Source organism: Oryzias latipes, chromosome 16 (genome assembly GCF_053564925.1).
Source record: "Oryzias latipes strain Hd-rR chromosome 16, Olatipes_Hd-rR_3.1".
NCBI classification, from domain to species: Eukaryota; Metazoa; Chordata; class Actinopteri; order Beloniformes; family Adrianichthyidae; genus Oryzias; species Oryzias latipes.
Genome location: NC_136252.1, coordinates 16,363,837 through 16,390,152, shown reverse-complemented (window position 1 = coordinate 16,390,152; position 26,316 = coordinate 16,363,837). Strand labels below are relative to the sequence as shown.

The window sequence follows — 26,316 nt, the reverse complement described above, 5'->3', positions numbered from 1 at the left end:
TTTTTTACTTGCATGAATGTACGGATTAAAGCCAGATGACGTGTTCATTATCATAAATTAATGGTATATACGGAGGGATGATCGCATTGGACGGTAAGCTGTGGAATAAGGTAGGTCAACATGCACTATGATATCAATCAGAAGTTCGTGGTCAATTTTTTTTTAGTTTGCTCAGAAAATTGTTCATACCGGTTTTTTTTTTTAATGAGTTAAAAATTCCCCTTGTTGGTGTAAAAGTAATGGTTGAAAGTCTGTTATAAAAGCAAAACTTCAAAAAGCCACTTTTTTAGTTGTATTTTGATCTTTTACTGAGCCACAATGACACAAATTATATTGAAAATACCTCAAAATGAGGCCTTTCATAGTAATCATTAGGTTAGCTTAAAAATAGATTAATTAGATTAACTAATCACAGGTCAGGATTAATTCATCGCACAAAAAAATTAATCGCATGACTGCGCTATTTAATATAGAACACAAATTTGTATAGATTTTAAAATGCACCGCTTGGATCAGAAATATGCAACAAATGATTATGCTGCAATAAATATAAGCAAATAAAAATGTATATGCGTCAGTACCCATATAAGGGAAGGGGAATCGGAAAAAAGAAAGTTAATATATAATATTAATAAAATCTTAGCGACTACCAAAATAAAAGAAGGGCTGCAGGAGGGAAACTGGAAGCGACCAGCGTATCGGGGCCGTCACACACTTGCTGGTGTGTCAAGATGATGGAGTGTCATCACCACAGGGTTTTATTTTACGGTTTTCTCAGCATCTGCACATGAATGTTCTCCTTAAGGCTATGTTAGCTTTGCAATATGAAAACAAAATTGCATGAACAAAATGTATTTAATAAACACAATTTAGCTCTTTTTTTTTGAACAGGTACTGGCACTGTGCATCTTCGGTATTTATCTGGAAAACAACTATTCTTTCATCACAAACATTTGACTTTAAACTATTTCCATTGTGTAATTAAAAGAATAGCCTCATTAATAAAATATTTTAGCCCACAACAGTTTTTTTTTCTAAACATCTATTTGTGTTGTAAGGTGCTAATGACTACGTGGTGTTGTAACCTCACCTCAACACAAGTCGTCATGCCTGAGGCAGCAGCATAATGAAGGCAAGTGTTCTTCTTGTTGTCAGAGGCATTGACATCGGCCCTTTCATATTGTCCGTGATCCAACTTTGCTCCTGTCCACGAAAGGATAATTTGGAGGCATTCTGCTCTGCGCTGTTCATCTTCGTATGGCCGCAAGATCCTCGGTTGCAGTGCCCCTTCGGGGGTCAAGATCAGGGGCCCCATGCAGAGGAGGTGCAAAGACGTCTCATTGTGCACATTCCGCTTGTTAGGATTGCCATCTTTGTTTAGGAGAAATGGCCTACAGAAATGAAATGTGAAAAAAAGGTAAGTATTCAAGAATTGTGTATAGCCAGAGTGCAGGTTTCCTAAATGATCTCATCGGTTTTGTAAAAATAACCCATGATGGGTGAATTCCCCAAAGTAGGATTATAGATGTTATAAGGCTGTATGTATACATAGCACAAAGGAGATTGATTGACATGGTCAACAGCCAATCAGGACGTAGAAAACAAATAAAGTATGCAAAATTACACTGAAAAAACTGAATTGCGATATACATTAATTTTTATTTTACTTGTGCTCTGTAAAATAACCTCTAATGCCCATGTAGAGGCCCATTAAATAATCATAATTCAAATACCTTTTTATATTTTAGGAAGAAAAAAATTAAAAATGTCACTATATAAGGCATATCAATGTAGCAAACCATTAGTATCACATTGTACGTGATAATAAACACATTCTTTAAGACTAAGAAGATAAAGAGTCAAAATACAATGCACCTTAGTTTATATAATCCTGCCAGGTTACACTTTAGAATCCATCTTCTTTATGTGAATACGGAAAAAAATGTATTTTATATCAGTCCATCTTTATATCGTTAATACCATTTCAAAAACCATTTTAAACCAGGCAGGACTGCATACATCCCAACTACTGAAAATATTGTGATCCTTTAAGAAGCAGCACATTCAACCCTGCTTGCTAGAAAAAGAGAACGCTCCTGGAATCTCATTCTAGTCCAACCCAGCATGTTGCATTCCTGAGAACAGATGGCTATGGGGAGGGACAGATGGGACAGAGACATATAGAGACAAAACAGGAACATTTTTCTCTTTTAAAACAAGAACAGCTTACCATTTGCAGAGTGCTAAAATGTTAAGCTATTTGCTTAAAGGGACATAGAACTAGACTATGGGCGATTACCACCTCAACGAACAGCCCCGATGTTCCCCTTACACAGTCGAAAAATGCATGACATTTACTTTGATTGTTCCCTTGGAAGTGAGGCATAACCTGACCTGATGAGGCGTATCATGGCGTGTCTAGCAGCATAGTGCAGCGGAGTGTTGTGCTGGTAGGACTCTCCATACGTAGCGTTGGGATCCAGAGCCTCCTTGAACTGCAGGTTGCTCTCATACAGTTGGCAGGCCAGCAGTTCATCCCCGTTGATGAGAGCCTTACGGAACTTGGTGGCCGTGTTCCCCATTTCGTCCCCAACGCGGGGAGTTCAAGCCTGGACAGACACAGCAGCCTTTTAAGTCGTTTTCAAGCTGTTCAAGTCAAATACGCCAGCGTGCTGCATGTCCTAAAGGAGGGGGGGAGGAAAAAGAAAACTGTTAAATCCTTTGTGCTTGTTATTGAGTCCAGCAAGGCCTTGCCAGTAGAGAACCAGTCACAAGAATTCCATCCTCAAGGCTGCTCGGGCTTCTCTGCAACCTGCGTCTTTGTACGCGTCATCGGGGCATTGTCACCCCCCTCCTTATGCTTTTATATGCTTTTTTTTTTAACTAAATAACTGAACATTGAAAGCACATAGCTCACACAGCGAAAATGATAAGACTTCCTGTTACATCACCAGGAGCTTCCACCTCTTTATGCCAACGCTGCCCGTCCCACTGAGGCCAGGACTCGTTATGGAGCACGCCATCCTTTCATAGAGAAGACCATGCGGTGATCCTTTCCTTCCGCTTCCACCAGAGCACCACATGCTCAGAAATGTTAGTGCAATGTGCAGAATTTGTTTACTAGTCAGTATCGCACTTTTGTTAGCAGCATGTGGATTGTATTTAACCACAAACAAACAAAAATCATTTAAGCTTCTGTATATTTCCTTGTCATGAAACCAAAATAAACTAAAACAGCTCTAAATAAGAAAGCCAACCAGTTTAGTAGCTAGGCAATGATTTTATCCTACATTTACTAATTTGTAACATATTAATCTGTTCTCTTAAGATGGATGTTCTGGGTGGAAGCTTCTCTGAATAGATAACAGAGCATGGACGAAATTGGAATATTTTTGGTGCATGCTTCGACCACTTTTCCCTGAGGTTTGGACTTTTTATCAGCTTGAAGAATGTTGGCAGTCAAAGCATGAAAATTGTTTGATAAACCAAAATATGTGTTTGGGAGGGATTTGTGGATGCATTCATTCTCATGAAAGCATGCAGAGTACTTCTTTCCTATGAGAGAATTTGAAGAGAGGGGGGGGGGGGGGGGGGATTCTGAGGGGTTCAAGTTAAAATGACTAAATGATAATTATTTTTTTGGACATGAAGAAAAAAAAGGAAGCTTCAACGAACTCCAAAACTTTTTTAAGTCCACATACCAACTACACAACTTTCCACAAGATACACAGTGTATATCTATGTGCCATTTACAGTTTTGGAAACTTATTGAGAGAACAAGAAACCTTCAGGCTGTGATCATCTTCCCTCTGCCAGCTAAATTCCCATTTGTGCTCAAGGGGTTGCCGGAGCCTAGCCAGTCACTGAAGGTCAAAGGTGGGGTACACCCTGGACACTTCATTGCAAGTCCACACAAAGAAAAACAACCACTAACACTCACACCTAAGGGACCATGTGTAGAGTCGCCAGTTAATCTATGAAGCGTGTTTTTGGACTGTAGGAGGAAGCCAGAGTACCCAGAGGAAACCCATGCATGCATGTGGAGAACATGCAAACATCACAAAGAAGGGTCCTAGCTAGAGCTGTGACAGTGTCGGATTTTTCAGGAGGGGGCGCGGTGTCGCGGTTAACCGCAGGACTAGTGGAAAAAGTCAATTATCAGGAAAGATGAATGTGTTTAATGTGTTTATTATAGCTCCATTCACGCGCCATATGCAAAACTTAAAAAAAAAAACGTGCGGTGATGCGGTGATGGGATCATCACCGCGGTGATGACCTCATCACCGCGGTGATGCGGTGATGAGGTTATCGTCACAGCCCTAGTCCTAGCCAGGATTCAAACCTAATTGCTGTGAGGTGGGATGGCTGACCACTACACCAACATTCAACTACTTGCCTGATGATACAGCGGGCATATATTTTCATTAGTAAAAAAGTCAGGAGGTGGAATGTTAATGTCCCACTCCAATCATATTTTTATATATTTAAGTCTTTTAATTATGATGATGCTATTTTTAGGCAAAATCCCTCCAAAAGACTGTTGTTTTCTAGGACATAGTATCTGCAGAGTGGTGGTAGTTTAATCACAATTTCCCTCTGACTTGTGGGCGGGACTGCTGGCGTGAAGTGAGCCTGCCTTCATTTCCCATCATAGCTTTGTTTACACTTTCTCCTGCTAGCTTACAGCCCTTCACACCTCCATGCCAACATTACAAATGCAACAAAAATGAGGAGCCATATTGGAGCTATCCAGCCGTACAGTTTGAGCCAGATACCAGCTCAGACGAGGAGAACAAAGACGTACATGGATCAATTTGTCTGCAGGTGGATGCATCAGAATGAAGCAGAACAAGGAGCTTGTGACCCGCCTCTTGCAGCTTCTGTGTCACACTATAAGCTTTTAACAACTGCATTTTTGCGTCTGCTCCTAATTCAGGATTTGAATAAAGAAATACTCAGAAATGCAATTTTAGGCTTAATGTTCTTTACATATGTCCTCCATCATGAGGAAAAACACAAAAAAAACAAGTTAAAGAATAAAAAAAAATGATTTTCATCAGAGTGGGTCTTTATTATCCTATCTATGCCACCTTTTAGGCACTGAAAACAAAAGACGTGCTGCCATAAAATTACATCAATGATTGTTTAACCATCAGACGGAATCATCCCCCTATCACAGAGCAAAGATGAATAAAGAAATATTAACTTTCTGTCAGTCTACTTTTTTTTTTGGCATCTGCACTGCTATTTGACATTTCTGCACCTCATACCTTTTATATATTTTAGTATTCTATTCTATTTTTCCATACCTCAATTTCAACTTTATTTTGTAAAACGTTTTCCCTACAAAATAAAATATATTAAATATAACTTAATTATAATTATAACGTTTTTGTCAAAGGGTAAATAAAATGCCATCAAAATATCTTATCATTCTAATTTGCAAAGTTAGCATCACAACAGAAGAAAAATACTAGCAAGAAACAATTCATAACGTTACACTATTTAAATAGTACATTTAGTGTTTTTAAGATGAAGCAAAATCCTCTTAAAAACTAATACAAATGTCATGTTCTTGCTTATAGAGTTTAGTTTAATAATTGTATGATAATGTGAAATTAGATAACCAATAGAGAAACCTTAGAAGTAAAAAAAAAAACGTTTTAATAGTGTTTTTTAAAGAAATTTGAAGATTAGCAAGCTGTCAAGAGTTCACGTTAACTATATTAGTGTGCATAGTTCTATGACACTGTCATCCTAACCTGTAAATAAACACATCCATATTTATGCACGATAGGAACGGTATGTCCATCTTATAAAAGCCAACAAAAGGTGTAAAGTGCACCTCATGGACCAATTTACAATCCAGTGAGTCTGGGTGCCAAGTTGGTGTCGCGAGGACAGACGTGACATTGCAGACAATCACAGGATAAATCACAGTTAGCGTCTCACTAAGAAAAGTGCAAAAACAGAGATAACACACTGTCCAAAGTGGTATTTAGTGATTAGTCATGATGTGCTATTTGGGGATGACAGTCTGTTACTATTTAACTCATTTACTAATAGAGTTAACGATTCTCTACCGAACACAATCGCATCTAAGAATAACCATCAAACTGCTAGCCAAAAAAATAACTACTTTGTCATTTAACCCAAAGGCCTTCCTGGCTATATATATCGTATTGCATGGGACTCTTCATGTTCATTTTTGCTCAAAAACATTGTATCTTATTAAATAAGCAGCCGTACATCATGATCATCATGCTATTGCAGAGACACTCAACGATCACTAACCTTACGAAATGTTAGCTGAACACATGGTGTAACACCTTTGACAAAAACACAACGTTGCTGGCTAGCAATGTTTTCAAAAACAAAAACATCGTGACGCTAGCATGTGCGTTGACTAACGTCAGTGCATGCGTTTGCGGCGGAGCTAGCAAGCTACTTACTCTGCAAGCTAACTAATGCTAACTAGAACAGTTGTTAAACTCTGGAAATAAAGACTGGCAAGTATTTAGACTTACATTAACTGCACATGTCTCTAACGTGGAACAGCCAGTGTGGTATAACTATCACTTGTGAGGTTTTTAAAAAGAAAATCCAGTGTTTTTGTCCTCGTTAAGTGAGGCAACTCTCCTAAACAGCGCTCGGTGCTGCTATATCTTCTCTCAACACGGTTAACTCTGCGGAGCTGCCAGTCGGTCGGGTTGCCAGGTTTGAGTTCGAGCCCGGAAACAAGCTAAGGAAAAAAGAAAACGCTTTTTTTTAACATTTCTTTAAAAATATAAACTATTTGCAGCATTTTCACTAACAAAAAAAGTATATATTTGTTAACAAATTACATATTTATTTAGCTAAAAATATATATTTACTTGCTAAAGTGCTCAATATGTGAGGTCTGCACCACTGTGAATACTTCAATGGCAACAATTTTGGTTTTTAGTGATTTTAACATCAAGTCATTTATTTCATGTATATTGGTCATTTTTCAATTTTATTTAAACAAATTTTATGAAAACATGCTGTAAATAAGATATGTAATTCAAACTCAGACACCTTGAAAAACCTAGATAAGGTAGAAGTAGTCAAAGTAAAAAAAAACATCACAGGCTAACCACTTTATTTTAGACACACCAATATTTTTTAACTTTTGCCATAAACTCTTGGGGTTGCCTAAATATCCCGTTAGCCTGTCGATGGTCAATAATTCATTTATGAACAAGGCTGTTGCTGCAATGACAAAGTAAGACCACTAGGGTGCGACAACAGTCCACATTTAGACCGCATGGTTCACCGGAGGGTCACGTGCTTCATCAAAACACTAAAGAGCCTTTTGCGAAATGTAGTTTAATTATTGCAGTAATGTATGTGTGTATGTATGTATGTATGAATGTATTTACGTATGTATGTATTAATTAATAAACAACAATTTTCCAATGGAACACATAAGCTTTTTATTATCAAACATTTGACCTTTGCAGAGAAGTTATATACAGCATATTCTTTGTCTTATAAGAGTGCACACGTTTCCTAAAGAACAGCCCATCAATAAATAATCTGTAAACACATAATCTCACAGTCAAAGTAGATGCATAAATGTGTGTGTGGCAATAAGACATACAATGTTCTCCTTTTTAATGAGGGTACCACAAATGCTACAGCCAAAACATTTTTTTTAAATGAACAAATAATAAAATACTTTTCCACAAGGTCACATCCATCTTTAAAATGCAGACCTCTTTTTTTTCCAAGGAAAAAGCTGAATGCCATTGCCACAACAGGTTCCTCAGATTTCCAAATCTAAAACAATGCTTAATAACAGTGGAGAGTGAACGACTCACGACATGAGGCCCTTTCTCGGAAGTAAAACTCAGGGGTTGCTATAAAAGGGATAGTAAGCTGTCATTCCTTTGGATGGAGGAGTTTCTTTACTGTAGGAGCTGTTTGTGGCAGGGGACGCTAGGTCCCCACACTTGGTGGCTGAGTCCTCTGTACTTGTGCTGTTAAGAGACAACCGCCGCCGTTTGCAAGTCATGGAATATGAACCAGTCTTGTCTGGCGAGAGGGCTGAAGGGTGGCTCTCAGTCCAAGAGCTGATTAGGGCTTCACTTCCATTCACTTCCTCCTCTGTGTGCGGTTTAACTTTGTCTGAGTCCTCAGGGAAACTTGCAGTAGGGCTAGGTCTGGGAGACCATGGCAGACTGGGGGTGACTTTTCTTTGGTATGCTGCCCTTGTGCTCCACCCGGCCGACATTGTGGTGAAAGGAGCGTCTGGGTAGTAGCTAAGAGCATGCGAGGTCTGCATGGATAGCGACTTGATGCCGTACGGGTACAGGGAGTTTGAGTAGTCCCCGTCATAGGGGGTGAGATCGAGCTTGTTGGTGGCTCCACTTCCACCCTGTTGCATGGAGGTCACAAACCACCTTTGTGATGTGCCGTCTTCCGTTTGAGACGAAAGAAGGCTGTTGGTTTGCGGAACTGCTCTCTCACAGTTGTAGAAGCGGTTTTGGGGAAGATTGTTGACAAACTGGTCTTGGAAGAGGGGCTGCATTGTGTACCGGGTGCCAGGGACAATCTGGTGGGCACGGGGGGAGTCAGTTGGAGATGGGGTTAGGCGGTCATTCTCTGGAGCTGTGTACATCCTTTAAAAAAAAAATTTTTAAGCAGTTAAATGAGTTTTGCTGAGTTTTAAAAACATTTAATCTCAACTTCTAGGATAGTATTTATTAAATAATAATGTAGAGTCCAATACTTACGAGTCATAATTATCTCTAAATCCTTTGGCAAAAGGGTTGTGATCAATTTTCAGCTGTGTAATCTAAGAAAAAACACAAAAACAGTTGAATAAAAATCAAAAGTACTATAACAAGATGTGAAACACATTGTTAAAAGTGGGAACAGAGGTGCAGAGGTATACTGCTAACAAAAAAAAGTTAAACAATAAGAGTATAGAAGGATGTATTTCCTTACATCAGTGTTCTGGTAGGCAGTAACTGCTATAAATTGGGTCTCGGGAAAGGTGAAGCACTGGGTCTTCAGGTCACTGGTGATGTCTTCAATTCCGTCCTCCGTCACCTCCACAATGTGCAGCCGTGGCTGGTACTTATGCAGTGATTGCAAAACAATCATCTACAAAAAGACGTTGTAAAATGAAAAGTCTAGACAAATCTTAATCTTTCTATTAAAATAAAACACTGTTAAAAAAACGAATAATGCTAAATATGTATATGTTGTGTGGGAGAGAAAAATAAAGAAAATATTTTATAATCTTCTGTTTTTCACTATATTTTTATGTGGAAAAATGACTAAAACAACTAGGAACATTGATGTTAAAAGAAAATTATAAGACCTATAGTTCAGTGAAATTTAAGGTTGTTTTCTTTTTCTTTTCTTTTTTTTTCTTGGCGTTCTTAACCACAATACCTGCGCTGTGCTGTGGCTGGTCCCTTTGTTGTTGGTCAGTTTGAGTTTGCTAAAGGAGATTTCTTGTCTCATCCAGTGGGCCCCCGTGTTTGGAGATTCTGGGTGGATGTAGACCTTGTTCCCTTTAGTGTAAAAACGGGAATTTTAATGTCAAACAAGCCGAAGAATAAGAATGCACGACTAACACTCACATTTTTAAATCTCTAACCCCCAAAAAATTCTATCTATAGAGAATTCTTTTTTACATAAATTATTGGTGTCTAAAATATAATTGTATTTTTATTTTAAAAAATTATGATCTGCATCTACAACTATTCAGACTAAATACCTCTTAAATTAATATTACATATATAAAAAATAGTAAATATTTATAACTTGGTTCAGTACCTTGGCCACTGTTGTCCGCCTTCCCACAGGTGACCCATTTGCCCCCCTGAAACCTCCAGTGGTTTGGATCGGCCAGAACCACCTCCACGAACACGTTATAGTGCGCAGTCACATTCAGACCGGTAATGTTATAACTGAGGAAAGGAAACATCCGCCTGCAATCCAGACACAACAACAAGAATAAATTTCATAACTTTTTTTTTTTTTTTTGTTCTTGTCATTTTTTTTAACCTATATGCTGTTCCTATCTTTACCTGCCCTGCTTGGTGATGATCATCTCCGTCTGGTGCCGGTGGAACTTCAGCCAAAGCTGCCGATTGCAGAGGTAGACCTGGGCCCTGGCCCCGGGGCCGCCGCCTGGCAGCGTCATGTTGCTGAGAGCGGGCCCCGAGCCGGTGTACGGGTGATAAATGCAGCCCGGACTCTGGCCGAGCTGATAGGACGGCCCGAAGTGACTGCGCCCGCCGGAGGACGACGAGAACCCTGCTGGAGGCAGCACGGAGCCCAGGTGGAGCGACGAGGAGTACCTGGCGGCGTTCGACGGGCCGTACATGGTCCCGCTGGCGGTGTAGGGGATGAAAGAGCAGGGGTTCGCTGCCTCGGGGGTTTGCTTAGAGGTCGTGGCAGGGACGTAGTAGCGCTCGGAGCCCATCCCCTGCTCTGCGTACCTGTTGCCTGGCTCCTCTGCATCCGCGGCCGGAGACTTGCGCCTCGCGTCCGCCGTCTCTTTTGTGGAGTATGAGCTGTTTTCTGCTTCAGTGCCGAGCATGACTGCTTCTCCTGCGCTTCTCAAGTAAATTATAAGCGTTTTGGGTCCCAATTAAGGTGCCTTTTTTTCTTTCAGAAGAGATGCGTTCTCACAGGAAGAATCTACCAAAACTCTTAGGTGTCCCTTGTTAACAGCCTCTTCTTTGAGCATCCACTGAAGACTGTTGATGGAAAAAAGGTCAGGTAAGTATGACTTCATCAAATAAAAACAAACCAACGTCCAAATACAAGTTTCAGGCCTCCAACGACGGTGCGCACTTTGAATTACGCACAAAACGGACGGCGTAATTTTGCATCTTTAATTCTATTTTTTAAATTACAGTTTAATTATAAAGGAAAATTCTCTTACATTTCATTGATGGTCCAAATGTATTATGATTCAAACTAGCTCAGATATATGACCAAACAAACACTGTGTAAACATCAGTTGTTCAGCGCGCACCTCATCAGATCCGTTGACCTCCAGTCTGTTAGGATATTAGAAATGGATTTTGTATATATGGGGCCATTTCTTGTAAATCAGATGACATACCTGAAGAGGAATGCACAGATTTGTGGGGCAAGGGAGTCATGTGAAACTGTAAGTGAAAATTCGCCCACTACTCTTGAAATTCGTGGCTTGTTCGCTTTCAAAACCAGCCCAGAAATTTAGAATCTTGACATTATTTTTTTTTCCAAAACAAAATCCTTACATTTTTGCAAATTTGGAAGAACAGCATTTTCTAAAAGCGAATGATGATAAATTCGTTTTTGTTTGCAGTCTTTGACTATATCAGGGGGGGGGGAACAAAAGATACGATTTCCATCTAAGAAATAGATAATCCTGTTATCATTAAGAGTTAATGAATTCGAATTCATTCAGTTCAGTTGCGGTCCTGCACCTTGTCCCAAAGGGACAGCCTGTGCGTAAAAATGGGAAACGGCCAATTATTTTTCCGTTTGAAGAAACCTGTGATGTTTCATGGATCAGACAGTCTGATGTGAGAAACGAAATTAACCAAAAAAAACTAACAGGGGAAAGGTAGAGCCATAGCCAAAAGTTCATTTGTAAACATGGTTAAAATGATCATTATAAAAAATACAAAATACATACAACTTGCAAGAAAATACTATAAATGTGACAAAATTATTTAGTGTTTTATTTATTGACATTTTCATCAAAGTCTTAGCTTTAAATTCTTTATATGCATTTCATTTTTAAATATTTGAAATTGCATGAACTTACCAAGCGACTCTCGTCCCCCCCGCAGTATCCGTTTCTAATTTGGGGTCAAGACCTGCTTTCTTAAACGACTTGAACCCGCTGCGTCCGTCCTGTGCCCGCCTGTGACATCATGTTGTGTTTTGGGTAGAGAGCTCAGCAATATGTGTTTCAGAATAAAGGCCGAGCTGCGTGGAGGCGGGCCAATCAGAGCGCGGAGACGCACTCCCTCCTTGTGGCCATGACGCACCCAGAGCAGCCCCTTTTTATCAGATTCGATCGGCAGGGGAGGGGCAGGGGATCCTCCGGATCACAGAGACTGCCTTCTGTTTCATCCCATCATGTTCACAAATGCATCCTACTTTGTAAACACTCCATCGGGTTGCGGATAGTTCTCCATAGGAGCTTTGGGGTGACCCAAAAGGTTGCAGACACGTTTCTTTGTAAAATGTTGCTATCTTTGAACAATCATATTGGTGTTTGTACATCAATTTGTTCAGATTTTCAGCTAAAAATGCACCCCAGTGTCAAAATCTACTGTCAAGGCACAATTATCCACACGAAAAGCCATTTGTAGCTCATATAGTAACATATAAACTAATGTAACTTAAGTTGTGTTAATTTTCTGTCATTTTATTTTATGCAATTTCACGTTATGAATGTGTCTCTTGGTGGTTGGCCATGATCAGAACGGGACAGAGGATCGAAATTACCGTAGCCTGGGTTACAATCCTGCATATTTACAGTCTCTCGCAATTTTTAGAGCATTCCACGCTGTTCGTTGTATACATTGACCCTTAAATAAATAAATACAAATACACATAACATGATAATGTCAGATCAAAATACCTTAAGAAAGTGCTTTCTTGTAGGGGTGCATGTGAAGTTCAATTAGTCAACTCTTTTATGGATTATTGATCCTTCATATCAGTTCAAGTGGGTCAGAAGATGGAAGAGTCTCAGAAAGAGGGCATCCAGTCCCCGTAATGCCACATTATTTCAGATACTTGCACAAACATCTCATTTTTGGTCCAACATGCTCTCCGACTCACATCCATAGTAATGATCTTTCTCTGAAGTTTGTGTGAAAGCGCTATTTCCCATCAGCCCGTTTCCACCAAAGTCTTTTCTGCTTCAAAGTCAGACAGATTTCTGCGTGATTGCTGTGCTAATGGCACACCTTTCAATGGCTTAAACAGCCGTTCTCCTCTCAACTCCAGACGATTCTCAGCTGCTGCTTGTTTACTGAGAAAGATTTCCATGACAAAGCTGCTGAGGAGATTAGTGAGGCAGGTAACCACCACCCCCCCTCCGAAATGAACCATATCAAACAAGACAAATCAAAACTATTTGAACAGCAGTCTACGGCTAATACACTCCTCCTGATGGCCCTGATAAAGTAAGCGACTTGTTGCATCTCTTCAGGGACTCACAAACGCAGTCTGAAAATTCACAGAGCTCTGTGTGAATGTGGTTTTGGTAGGAAATTTGTTTTGAATCAGGTGTATGTTTCCGCTGCTTATGCTTAGTCCTTTGTTTTCCAACAAACTTTTACTCGTTGGTTGCTGTAATCAGTTACACAGACCTTGAGTTCATAGAATGAAGTTGTGCTTGATTACATTTTAATTGAACGAAACCCTACAAACTCTTAAATGCATAGGTTCTTTTTCTTTATGAGCTATAGATATGACACATATCATAAACACTTGAATGGGAAGACGTGAATCAGAGGTGAGAACAATAACTGAAAGCCCCCCTCTCGCAAATCTCTGGGCAAAACTTGTGATTTTGTGGCATCAATTGCAGGTTAGTCTTTTGACTGTCAGTTATAGATGTTTTCTTTGTAAAAGTAATATAAACGAGAAGTAGTGAAAGAAAAACAATGCTAGATCATTTATATTTGTAAATCAAGTTTTTACTGTTAAGAGGCAATTCCCATGCATAGTTTTAGTAGGATGCTTTTTTTTCTTTTGTCTTGTAGACCTAATTAAGCGTTGAGAATGAGGAGAAAAGATGTTGAGTCAGTCATGCACAATGGAAGCTGAGCCAGCTAGTCAGGTTGTTACTCGTAGCGGGGGCCGCACTACAAGAGCTAATCTAGCTAGCGCCCCGGCGCTTCCCCAGCAACTGTGGAAAACACAAGACTGGGTTGTACCGGTGGGATGGACGCATTGTTCAAAACACAAAAATAGGTTCTCTCACACACCCACTGAACTGTCAACTCTGGTCATTGGCTCCTATATAGTTAGACACGTGGATCTCCCAGCGGCTATCCGCTAACGACGCCTAACGGAGACAATCAGAGGTTCTCAAGTTAAACATAAAATCGGTTTGCAAACTTAATGATAACAAAGTTAGTCTACTAGCCTTAACAGAAACTTGGCTCCAACAGGATAATTATGTTTGGTTGAGTGAAGCCCCTCCAGTTATACTAACTACTAAAAATCCAGGATTTCAGGGATATGAGGTGGTTTGTCAGTAAAATCACAGTCTAGCTTACTTCTTTGCACTAAAGTCAAACACGTTTATCAAATCAATCGTTTATAACTCCTTTGAAAACATCATAATCCCCCGAACAGGAAGACTTAAAAAGCAGTTTTATTCATAATTATTTATCGCCATCCCGGCCGAGCGTTTTTGGAGCTATCTATAGTTAGATGGCAGCTCAGATAAGGACAATGAAGACGTACGTGGATCTAGTCATTCACAATTGTGTTTTTCCTAATGGAAACGAGCAGGGAGCTTATGGTCTGCAGATTGTGGTTTGTATGTGACAAATACATAACGATTTGAATAAACATACTCAAAAATGCAGTTTTAAATATGAATTTTCTATAAATGTCTTCTCCTTATGAGAATAATGCTACAAATACATTTGTGATAAATAATTACAATAATTTGAATTATTCTTTTTTAGCTCTTGTGCTGTTTTTGTGTGTGTCCGTTATACATTTCAGAGAAAAAAGATAAAATAAAGCACTAAAAGCATTTGGTTGCTTAGCACTTATCTGTATCTGTGTGTTTATTGGGCAAGCGCAATGTTAAACAGCCTCCCCCATCTCTGCTTCATGAGTCAAGCTTCTTGTAGCTCTTCCTGCTTTTTGACACGTCTAAAGGGCTGTATCTGAAAACCTGCCACCGTGCCAGTTAACCCTCCACAACCCCCCTGCTGCGGCGATCAGGAGGCAGAAGAAAAAAGCTGGTGACCTGGTCACTGCGGCCCTTGCCCTCGGACACTGCCACTCAGCTGGAAGCTGAAAGTCTGTTGGTCTGGAGCCAGGCCAGGAGCTCAGCATAGCTTGTGATGTCACGACGGACACGCCTGCAGAAGGGAGACGTGATTGGCTTTGGAGAGCTCGACTTTCTCACTTCCTCTCAAAACACCCTCTCTACAACTTACAGACCTGCAAACCAAATTAATTATCACTTTAATTGAATATTGGCCCAGCTTTTTTGCAATCCATGACTAAACAAACTGTCCACGCTGATTATGCAGGAAAACGATCTACTTAAGACATGTGATTTAATTCATGAGAAAACCTAAGAATTTTTACACTGATCTTGAAGTTTTGGTAATTACATACCACTGCATAAAATATGCAGCATCCATGAAAAGTTGTTGCTGCAGGAACTTTCATGTTAAACAACTTTTACAATCAGATCTACTTAAACTTACAAATGTCTCCAACTGGGACAAGACATATTAAATACAGATACGTTTTAAGCATTGGGATTAAGCAAAGATTTGTTTTATGAGATAATTTCAGAACATATACATTGAATATTGTCATAGTATTTCAATATTTATCTTGGCTAAGAAACCTTCTAACTGGGGGAAACTCTGTTGGAAGGTGAGGGCCCCACGCCACCCATGTTCACGTGTCTTACCCTTGATTTACATTTATGGTTTAGTCCGAGATCCTGTTAAGAGCAGCAGCAGGAGCGGACCATCACATTTGGTGCTCAGCGTGGGGGCAGTTGGTGAACTGTCATGTTCCAGCTATCCCATGGAGATACACTTCTGCCTCTCTGTGAACATTGGGTGTCTTCTCATTTGCATTTGCTAATGAGATCCTGTTAGCATGACTTTATTTTGGATGGCTATCTCTGAAAATATCTCTCTCTAAACACAGGATGAAGCCCTATTAGTTTAACCCTCATTCTTACTATAGTCTCATTAAGATCAAGTGGTTTGCAAGCTGGATTTGAAGAAAAGCTGTTTTTAAGTCTATTTAAAAAAATCTAAGTTTGTTTTTGCTAAAAAACAAAGATTCTTTTGATTTTTTTAATAATCAAGTTAATGCAGGTTCTGCATTGGCAATTTTCAGGTGATATGTAGATTTGTAATTTCTGAAGTAATCTTTGTGACCTAATGCTAAAAGTACTGTATTAAAGAGAAGAAGCCTAGCCAAATTCATGCTGATTACAATTCAAAACAAGAAATTTATTTCCACAGAAGCTTAACCCAGCCAAGACCCACAACTTCTCAGATCACTCATCTGACAGGAACTTCTTGAAGTCGCTGGCCATTGCCAATTGAGGTCTGTTCAGATCACTCCCTCGTTATTATCACCCAATCTGTAGTGTTAAGAGTTGCTGCCCAACAATCTGCCAGTGTCAGCAGCCAGCCTCAGTTTGCTCCTAGGTCACATTTAGGAGCTCCTGACTTCAGAAGACCAAACTGATCCTCAGAAAAATAATAGCACTGAATTGCATAACAACTGTGTTGTGTGTATGTGTTGTGGGATGTTGACCCACAACACGCAAGTTTTTCTTTTTTTATATATAAAAAAGGTTAAAGTTTTGTTTAAAAAAGTTATCTAAAATACCCTTTAACTAATAGTAAATCACCACAACCACTAGGGACCGTTACGTTAACATTCAACTACAGTAGCTTAGACATTGTTCCATTTGATCCCTACCTTTCTCAGTCTATTAAAACTCTTGAAGGAGATGGATTAATGAACCTAAATGGTTTGTGTATTTGTCATAATAATGCACTATACTCATTCTGTCACTCTACTTCTCCTGTGGTTTCCTTATAGAGAGAACATGGAGATTTAATGGATTTAGCATATCTATGAATGTCATGAAAGCAGATGCAGGCAAAAATATTCCTTTTAGATGAGTGTCCCTTTCTCCAGTGAGGTGGAAAAAATAGTTTCTGCTTTGTGTCCTCTCTTAGCAGAAAGACAGGACCCTTGCTTGTCTTTTTTTTCTCTCAAATGGGAATGTGCTGACTACGGTATCACATTGTGATTACCAATTTATCTATGATCCTCTTCTGTTGCATTGTTATTCCACAGTTGACTGAGAGTTGTAGCAAAATGCTAGCAATGGAATGCAAGCTTCATTAGATTCATTGATTAATTTATTGTTTTCCGTGGTTGTGATCATTTTCCCTAAGGTAATTTGCAGGCTCTTTATGGTTCAGAGCTATAAGCCCAAGAGTTAATTAATCAGATTTGTTTAGAAGTTTGAATGCTGTAATGCCCCTCTGAATTGGTAAAGGCTAAGAAGACAAGAGTCTCTGAGAGTTACAGACCTTTGTCTAGCACAACAAAAGATCCAAACTGAGCTGGTTAACTAATCAAATTCTTCTAAATCTGTGATAGTGAGCACTTCTTTGCTGAGATAATCCATGCCACATCACAGGTGTGCCATATCAAGATGCTGATTAGACAGCATGATTATTGCACAGATACGCCTTGGACTGGCCACAATAAAAGGCCACTCTGAAACGTGCGGTTTTGTTACATTGAGAGGTTCTGGGGACGTAGAAAACTGGTCAGTATTTGGTGTGACTGACTACAATTTGCCTCATGCAGTGCAACACTTGGGATAGAGTTGATCAGGTTGTTGATTGTGGTCTGTAGAATGTTGGTCTACTTCTCTTCAATGGCTGTGTGAAGTTGCTGGGTATTACTGGTTCACACTGTTGTGTACACCAATCCAGAGCAACATGCACTCAAACTTGCTCAATGGCTGACATGTCTGTTGAGTATGCTGGCATGCAAGAACTCTGATATTTACAGATTCCAACAATTGGGTATAGATCCTTGCAACGCAGGGCCATGCTTTATCATGCTGCACCATCAGGAGATGTTCTTCTTGAATGTATGGCAAAACAGTGGGCCTCAGGATCTCGTCATGTCTGTGTTTTCAAAATGCCATCATTAAAATGCACCTGTGTTCCTTGACCATAACATACGCCTGCCCACACCATAACTCTACTTTGACCATGGACTCACTCAACTCTTTGCGAAGTGTTACACTTGATGAGACAAATGGTGGTCACACAAGATACCAAGCAGTTTCCCCAGATCCCTTAAAAAAACATAGCATGTTTTAGAGTGGCCTTTTATTGTGGCCAGTCTAAAACACACTTGTGCAATAATCATGCATCTACTCAGCATTTGAAATGGTAAACTTGTAAGGTTGGATGAATTATCTCAGCAAAGGATGCTCACTATCACAGATCTAGACATATTTGTGAACATTTGAGAGAAAGGGTGATTTTGTGTATGAAAAAGATGTTTCACATACCTGTCTGTCCGTCCGTCCGTCTGTTTGTCCATCCATCCGGAGAACCGGCCTATTCATTTAGGTCTTCTGTTGTAAACTTGAGCTTTTAGATTGAGTCTTTTGTGAAGCTCTCTTCTAAGAACTCGTGTGCATAAATAAGGACATCCTGGCCCTTCCATTATGATTATTATTCCAATATTTCATGCTTTTGGGTGCGATAATGGGGATGTTTGGTTCCCTAGAATGATAAAATTAATTCTATGGAGGTAATAAATTAATGGGGTGGTTCTCAGGAGGATAAAAACCAGATGACCAGATAAAAAACATTAAAAGCTCAAAATATTAAATTTCTCTATTCAACCAATCCAAAAGAAAAAAATTGTATCTCATTTAATTATAGTACGGTAAGCAGAAGTATCAACTTTACCAGTTCATCAAATCCACATTGTTTTCTTGCAGAATAAAAATGTTAACGAGTAGCAAATAAAAATCTACAAAATGCAGTTTTGTTTTCACCAGTATGTTCAGTTACTGTTTAAAGATTGCATACATATTTTCCTTATTTTTCAAGAACGTTTGACTCGTGATTTTTGGAATGTTCAAGACCTGCTGTGTGTTTGTGTGTGTGTGTTTGTGTGTGTGTGGGTGGGGGGTTAAGATCATCTTCATCTGTGTGCTAATCGGGTCATTAGCAGACAAACATGGGTCACTGAGGAGAGGATTAATTGACAAATTGCATTGTTGGTTTCTTTGCACGGTATGTGTGTTTATTGCTTATGACAGAATAGTGTTACCGTAAATCAAGAGAAACTGTCTGAAGGAAAAAAACGAAAAAAACAGAGAAACACCAAATGCTGTATTACTCATAGTAACTGTATTACTACAAAATAAAATCAAGTGTTTGATGGTAAAAAAATAAATCAGATATTTTTCAAAAACTACGAGTTGGTTAATGCTGACAAAAATACCAGCAGTGGAAGAACATTTAAAAAAATTGTTGTAAATTTAAAGCTGTACATGCATAAAACTCTTGGATAAAGTCCCCCTCGTTTTTCTATTGTCTTATTTTCATTGTGGTTATTTTCAGTTTATATTTCAGCGCTTGCATAGGTGTGGACTGCTTGCCTGTAAAGCCCTGCTCACACAACCATTTACTAAATAAGTATGAAGTGAGTAAACACACACAGTTCTGGGGTACTTTCTTGTGCTATTTTCTCTATCTATATAATAAGTATATTGTTAGTGTTATTAATTGTTAGAGATAATTTATTAAAGATATTTAAAAACATACATCACCCTAAAAAATAATATAAAAAGTTCTCAAACTTTCAGAGGATCTTTTGAAACCGAAACCCTCAATAGAACTTTTTTTCAGGCATTGTTACAGCAAATTAAGAAGTGAGATCACAAGAAACTAGGCGGAGGGGAGTTTCAATCTGAATAATATAAAATCTACTTAATGCTGAACCTTAATGTTAAAGTAACTAATTGAACAAAAATGAAAAACCAAAGAAAAAAAAATAAAAATAAAACTAACATTTTTTATTTGAAACTAAATTTACATTTTTCATTTTAAAGCAGTTAAATATTTGTAAGTATTAATACTTTTCGAAAATTAACATGCCCTTTATTCGATAAATAGATTGGGAGGATTTTTGGTGAATAATGGACAGATGTATACTTTAACCTTGCACACGGTCATTTTAGCCCCAGCTAACCCCGATTTCTCAGTTTAGCACAATGCCTCACACACACACACACACACACCTACGCACACATGCACGCACACACACGAGCAGACACACACACAAAACGCAGCCAGTGGACAACATTACTGTACTTGAAATTTTATAACAGGCTAAAATGTGAATCCAGTTGTTACATTGTTTTTTTTTTTATTAGACTAATTTTAAATCAAATTTTTTGACAAAACAAGGAAGCCTAACAATTTGAGGATTAAATGTCAATCATAATAACGAATTAAAAAAAAGTTAAAAGAATTTTCTCACAAGCAATCAAAATTCCATCTTCAGCTTGGTATTTCGGATACAATTTGGTGTCTGATCAAAAATACCCATGTCTAAAACCACAGTCTCTCTTTTTTAACACATATTTCTGTTTTATGCAACACTTTGCTGACTGCGAGAGCGCCACTGCAGTGCAAACTTCTGTATTCTTTTAAGGTGTGAAGGGCCTTACAAGAAGAAGAGTACTCCACCGTGCATGACCTATTCCAATGCTATGCCGCAGACAGTTCTCTTTTTTTGTGTTAAAACATTTACAGGCCATTTTCAGCACAAAATGAAAATTCTCCCTGGATCAGAGTATCAGAAACTCCCAGATCGCTGTCAGCCCGAGAGACGCGTCCGAGTTGACACAGAGAAGCCCTCTGACCATTTTAGGTGTCCATTTCTATGAAACTATGAAAAAAGAGAAATAAAAGAAGGTTGCTGCTTTATGTGAAAGTTAAGAAGCAGGAGCAGAAAATAAAAATTGATAGAGCACCAAAGAATATTGATTGAGGGACTGATGGCGCAGTGCATAAGAGAAATCCATATAGATGTATGAATGTTTGGACAATGCTCTAGTGCATTTGCAACACATGGGGTTTTATTTGAGTGTGCGTACATTCACACAATGAAGAAAATACATGGTTACTTCTAAGATGTTACAAAAACTTCTCTTTCTTCTCATCCATTAAAAAACTATCGATCTTGTGCTCTGCCTTTCCTGCTCGACAGGCTTTTTTATGTCATAATGGAAAGTCTCCCAGACCATTTCTTGAGCCTATTCTTCATTTGGAGTAATTATAGATGAAGAGGTAAAAAGATGTTTTTTTCTCCTTTCTTTTCTTTTCTCCTTCCTACCTATCTTCCTCTCTCCTGCATGCATTCAGCGGAGCTCTCACCACTGCATTCTTATTAGGGACATGTCTGAAAGGCTCTCCGCAGCATGTGGTGTCCTCTGGCCATCTGCTTTGGCTGCTTTTTGTTGGCATTAACAAGCCAAAAAAACCAAGGATAGCTTTTCAACAGGTACAAACTTTCCCTTTTTGATAATCAACTGCATTCAGACACTCAGAGAAGTGTGGGCAACGTAGGTACAGAAGCCCAGAGAGGATCATATTCTAGCAAAAAGGACAGAGAGATGGAAGAGAGATGAAGAAAGAACTTGATCAAAAGACAAGATGTTCTCTTTGGTGTTGTTTAGTGCTAGTGGTTTTGTACCAAACTTCTATTCAAATGGTGAGGTCTTCATTTTTATTTTTCTCCTCATCCTCATTTCTGTCCTCTTCGTCTTTTCATCATTATGGACCATGTAATGAGGGAAAACTTGGTCATTGTGCAACGGTCAAAGGTGTTTCGCCTTAATGAATGGAGGACGCGCAAGAGGGACGGTCCCTCTTTGCCTCACAGCAAAAAGCCACAGGAAGCCTCCTGAAGAAGGTCTCCTCCAACCATTGCTGTATCTTCTCTTGTGAAGGGGAGGGCCATAAAGTGAAAGCAGAGGGAAAAAGTAATTTTCCTCTGCTCTCTATCCATTCTTTCGGTGGGTTTCGTCTACTTTTTGCTGCGTACTTTCATAAAGCTCATAATTATCTCATCGAGAGCCCCTCAAGCAAGAAGGAAAAGGGTTTTTGTGCCCCCTGCTCTTCAGCCCTCTTCCCGTTCCTCAGAAAAAAACAAGTTATATTAACATTTGGGCTTGCTATTGCAGATGCAGGAAGAAAGCTAGACAAATCTTCTTTTAGAAAAAAAAAGAATTTTTTAATTCATAATTTTAATTCATAATGACCATTAAAGGACCTAGGTTTGGAAAAAAAAGAGAAGGGAACAGGAAACCTTTCCTTGTACTTGAGAAAAACACATTTAAGTAGGTTTTTGTCATTTTGTTTTTGTCTTATTTGTAATTAATAGATAAAAAAATACATCCTGTCACTGGATGACAAAAAACATGTAAGCCTTGCAGAAGAGACCACTAAAAGTGCTCAATCCTGCCTCCCATCTGAACCCTTCTATTTCGGCCCCTCCCTCATTGCCTTTGACCTCTGTCCACAACTCTTCTGGCTGATTACTCCTAATGTAATTTTAATTAAAAACGGTGGTGTCAAAGGGCTTAGCCTGCCTGAGAAGTGGGTGCAGATTGTGGCACAGTGGCAGACCCCTTCACTTGCTTGAAAGGAAATGCATACTGACATTGCTCAGGTGGTGCCAACAAAACCAGAGCCAGGGAAAGCAAAAACACTATCAGCAATAGTTATTTTCCCTATTGAAATACAACTATAGATTTTAAAACTTGGGTAGCTCTAGATAAAATTGTCATAATTACATTCAAATTGATTCACAAAGATAAAATAATAACTTTTCTTTCAGTTGTTTTATAATATTTACTTATGATACTCCCCCAAAAATTATATTCACCTAAAAGGAAGCCATTCAGCTTCCTTTAATATTTCTGATGTACTCAAGTAATGGGAAGAAAAAAAGAAATCATCATCGCCAAATTTCACAGAAGTGATTCGCGGAAAGTGCCCCCCCCTGAAAGAAGCAGCGGCAGAGGTCGACTGGTAAATTTGTAATCCCCACACACAAGTTTTAGGATTATCCGCAATCCGTCGACCCTGAAGATGCCCCCTTTGGTTCAAGCTTAAACACTGTCAAAAATCCCAACTCCACACCCCATCTGCTGGCTGAGCTGTCTCTTGGAAGCCAGAAATACAGTCGAGTGGTGAGGGAGGCTGCAGAGCAGATGTGAAGATGAGAGCATGGCTTCTGCTTCTTGCCTTTTCTTCTTCCTAGACTTTAGGGGAAATAGAGATGATAAAAAAAATGTGGAGGAAAAAACGTGTGTATTAAATAGGGATGCAGTGATTCACTTTTCTCACAATTCGGTTCAGACCTCGAGTTTTGGGTCATGGTTTTGTTTCAGTTCAATATATGATTTGTGTGGTGCAAAGCAACGATGAAAAAATTCAGAAAACATTTTTATAAATATGCTAATAAGCAAGTAAGAATGAAGAAAACCTTTCAGTTGGCTTATGCTAAGCCTAGTGTAATCTGATACAACAAAGCCTTAAATTTAGCACAAAATTGTTTGACACTTTCAGCATTAACAAACTGGTATGTAGTAGAGATGCAACAATTCCCTTTCCCCACGATTTAGTTTATTGTTGTAACATTCAGTTTGTTTTTTTCAATTAAGAATTGTGCCATCCCTATTATTGGAGCCCGTATGGTCATTGTATACCTTAATTTTTAGAATTCTACAAACTGTCTTGTGCTCTCAGATCATCAGGTGAGCATTACTTGGTTATTCCTCACCCACATTTAAAACCCGAGTGCTCCAAGGCCCCCAAAGCTCCATGGAGGCAAGGTTTTATCTTAAACTGATGCAGAACATTCTGATTTTATGTTTATTTTTATCTTTAAAACTAGGCGTATTTCTTGCTTTATCCTCTTTTATGTAGTCGTAATCTGCATTGTCACACACTTATGATGTTTTGTAATTTGACTGCAATATTCACCCAAGAAAAAAGCAGAAATCCTTATGTAGTTGATCAACCAAAAGTCTTTATCAGTAATGCTTTACAATAGTCTGATAGAGCTTGTGTGGCAGCCAGTGGACAGTTGGAGGAGCTGGTGGTTGGCCCTGAGCAGTGAGGCGTGTAGTAAGAGGGTTTAACTTTGCTAACCTCCTTCTGTCAGGTTCATGGGGTCCTGCTGCTGGGGTAATATTGGATCAGTGTTGGAAGCCCGTTCCCCTGCCATATCATCCATAATGCTACCTGGGGTAGTGAGTATTTTTCACATTTGAGCCAATTGGATTTGATTTCTGCATTCCCTTTAATTTTCCCAAATTTGTCAAAAAAATATGTAAAGAATTGCTTTTATTTTAAAAAAAAAGGGGGGGATATTAAGGCAGAAACAGTAAGAGGAGACCTAAAAAACAATGACAGGACAGGCAACATTTATAAAAAAAATGAAAGGAAAAAAATCATGCAAACACTTTTAGCTGTAAATAAGAAACACCAACATTTGTTGGCATTTATTTTTATTAAAATAGATCTTGCTTGTCAGAAAAAAAAACACATAACAGCTTTCTGCTTTGAATTAGGAAGATGTAATAAAGCGAAATGGTTAAGGCTGTCAAAACCATTTTTTAAACTGCAACTAAAAATAATAATTAAAAAAAAGCAAATTTGTTGTAACATTGGTGACAGAATTGTGTGTTAATATACGCAAAAAAGTGGCAATAAATGTCACAATATTTCATTTTATCCAGGGGTTACTCAATGATTTTTTGAGCTTCATTTAGCCCCATGTTGAAAATTCAGTAAGTTTGGCAAAATGGAGAGATCTCTTGTTATTAAAATCAGCAGATGCCCATTTGGAGTCAGGAGGCATGGAAACACAAGGGCATGCTGTCTTGACTTGGAATGCATCCACCTGTCTATGTGTGTGAGACTGGGGTGAAATAAGAAAAAAAAAGGACCTGTGTGCATTGCATGCAGGTGGTGGCCTGCGGTCGTTCCTTTGAGTTGAATGTGAAAGAAATGAGCTCCTTCTCACAGAAGAGGAACAACTTTTTGCACTTACTTAAGGTCAGAGAGCTGAGAACTTACGTCCTCTATGACAGCGGTGTGTGTGGGTGAGTGTGAATCGTAAAGGCGTATGGAGTGTGTGTGGTTTGGATAGAGGAGGTAGTTGACAGTTGTTTCTGAGTGTAGTCTATCGTCTGTATTGCTGCTCGTGTGAAGACACTCTTTCCTCAGCGTGTGATTCTGCGTGTCTCGGAGAGAATACCTGTCTCTTTAATTGAACAAGTGAGGCTGATACGCTTGGAATCTATGTGATCTTTGTGCCACACACCTGACTGTGGTCAGACTGTGTGAAACGTGCAGTCTGTGGCTGAGTCTCTGGTACATTGTGGCTGTATGTTGACATACTTTCAGGAGAGATTTGCTACCATATTACCAGCATATCATATTTTTTTCATTCTTTTTAAGTCACTTGACAGGTTTGATTAAATTTTGTAAGGTTTTGAAGAAAAAAAATTAAACAATTTAAAAAATTGTTACAAAAAATGTCCACTTTTAGACGTTTTAAAACTTTTCTAGACATATATATTTTTTTGTACACTAACATTCTAAAGGTTTTCATGTAAAAAAAAGGATTGTTCTGATACCAAATTAACAGAACAAAGACAGTTGATATATTAACCTTTTTTGGAAGACATTTTAACAGAACTGTGAAAGAAATACACCAATTGATGACCAGTATAGAATATAATGGAATTTGATCAAATGGCTGAATTTTTCTCTGTTTGCATCACTTAAATGACTTTATTTTGCTGCGACTGATTTATTACAACTCTTCCTTAAAACTGCTTTCATGATTTATTCAAGGTATAAGTACTTACTAATGACAAGTCGTTTTGGAATTTTGGGCTTCAGGAAAAAATTGCGGATGTTATTTACTAAATTTGTGGTAATTAATCATTCAGTATCCATCCAGCAGAGAAAACACAAAAAAGGATAAGCTTGGTACTTCCAATTATATTGCTTAAATTATAGTTTTAATAATCTAATTTCATTTAAAAATGTTGTAACCTACATTTTGTTTCATACAATGTAACTCCTTTAGTAGTCAACGTCTGTTATTTAAATCCAGGTCATATATAAAAAAGATAATTTTAGAATGATTAAGGAAATGTTAAATAATTAAGTATTTACCCAGAAAATGGTCACTACCATTATTCAAAATAATATAATATAATATAATATAATATAATATAATATAATATAATATAATATAATATAATATAATATAATATAATATAATATAATATAATATAATACAGTATAATATGATATAACATTACATAACATAACATAGTACAGTATAGTATAGTATAGTATAGTATAGTATATGATATGATATGATATGATATAATATAATATAATATAATATAATATAATATAATATAATATAATATAGTAAAATACAGTA

General features: G+C 38.4%; 2 protein-coding genes across 6 annotated transcripts in view; both read right to left on the bottom strand.

The window, feature by feature from the left end:
- LOC101167318 (ankyrin repeat and IBR domain-containing protein 1) overlaps positions 1 to 6,727 on the bottom strand; it is a 37,520-nt gene extending 30,793 nt beyond the window's left edge. Inside the window, exons 1-3 of one of the 5 annotated variants that reach the window (XM_011485051.4) lie at positions 6,528 to 6,727; positions 2,395 to 2,609; positions 1,091 to 1,391 (exon numbers count right to left, since the gene is read on the bottom strand). In XM_011485051.4, the coding sequence (XP_011483353.1) occupies positions 1,091 to 1,391; positions 2,395 to 2,582 (489 nt within the window). In that variant the 5' untranslated portion in view covers positions 2,583 to 2,609; positions 6,528 to 6,727. Of the gene's footprint in view, positions 1 to 1,090; positions 1,392 to 2,394; positions 2,682 to 6,294 lie in introns of all 5 variants that reach the window. The other 4 variants (XM_011485053.4, XM_011485052.4, XM_011485050.4 and 1 more) reach the window with 4 other exon arrangements.
- A 705-nt stretch (positions 6,728 to 7,432) lies between these two features.
- On the bottom strand, positions 7,433 to 12,026 carry eomesb (eomesodermin homolog b). Its single transcript, XM_004078035.5, has 7 exons — positions 11,807 to 12,026; positions 10,068 to 10,742; positions 9,814 to 9,968; positions 9,427 to 9,548; positions 8,974 to 9,132; positions 8,760 to 8,821; positions 7,433 to 8,645 (listed from the first exon to the last, which is right to left on the bottom strand). The coding sequence occupies exons 2-7, from the start codon at positions 10,580 to 10,582 to the stop codon at positions 7,874 to 7,876; spliced, it is 1,785 nt and encodes a 594-aa protein (XP_004078083.1). The 5' UTR covers positions 10,583 to 10,742; positions 11,807 to 12,026; the 3' UTR covers positions 7,433 to 7,873.
- Positions 12,027 to 26,316: the final 14,290 nt, after the last annotated feature.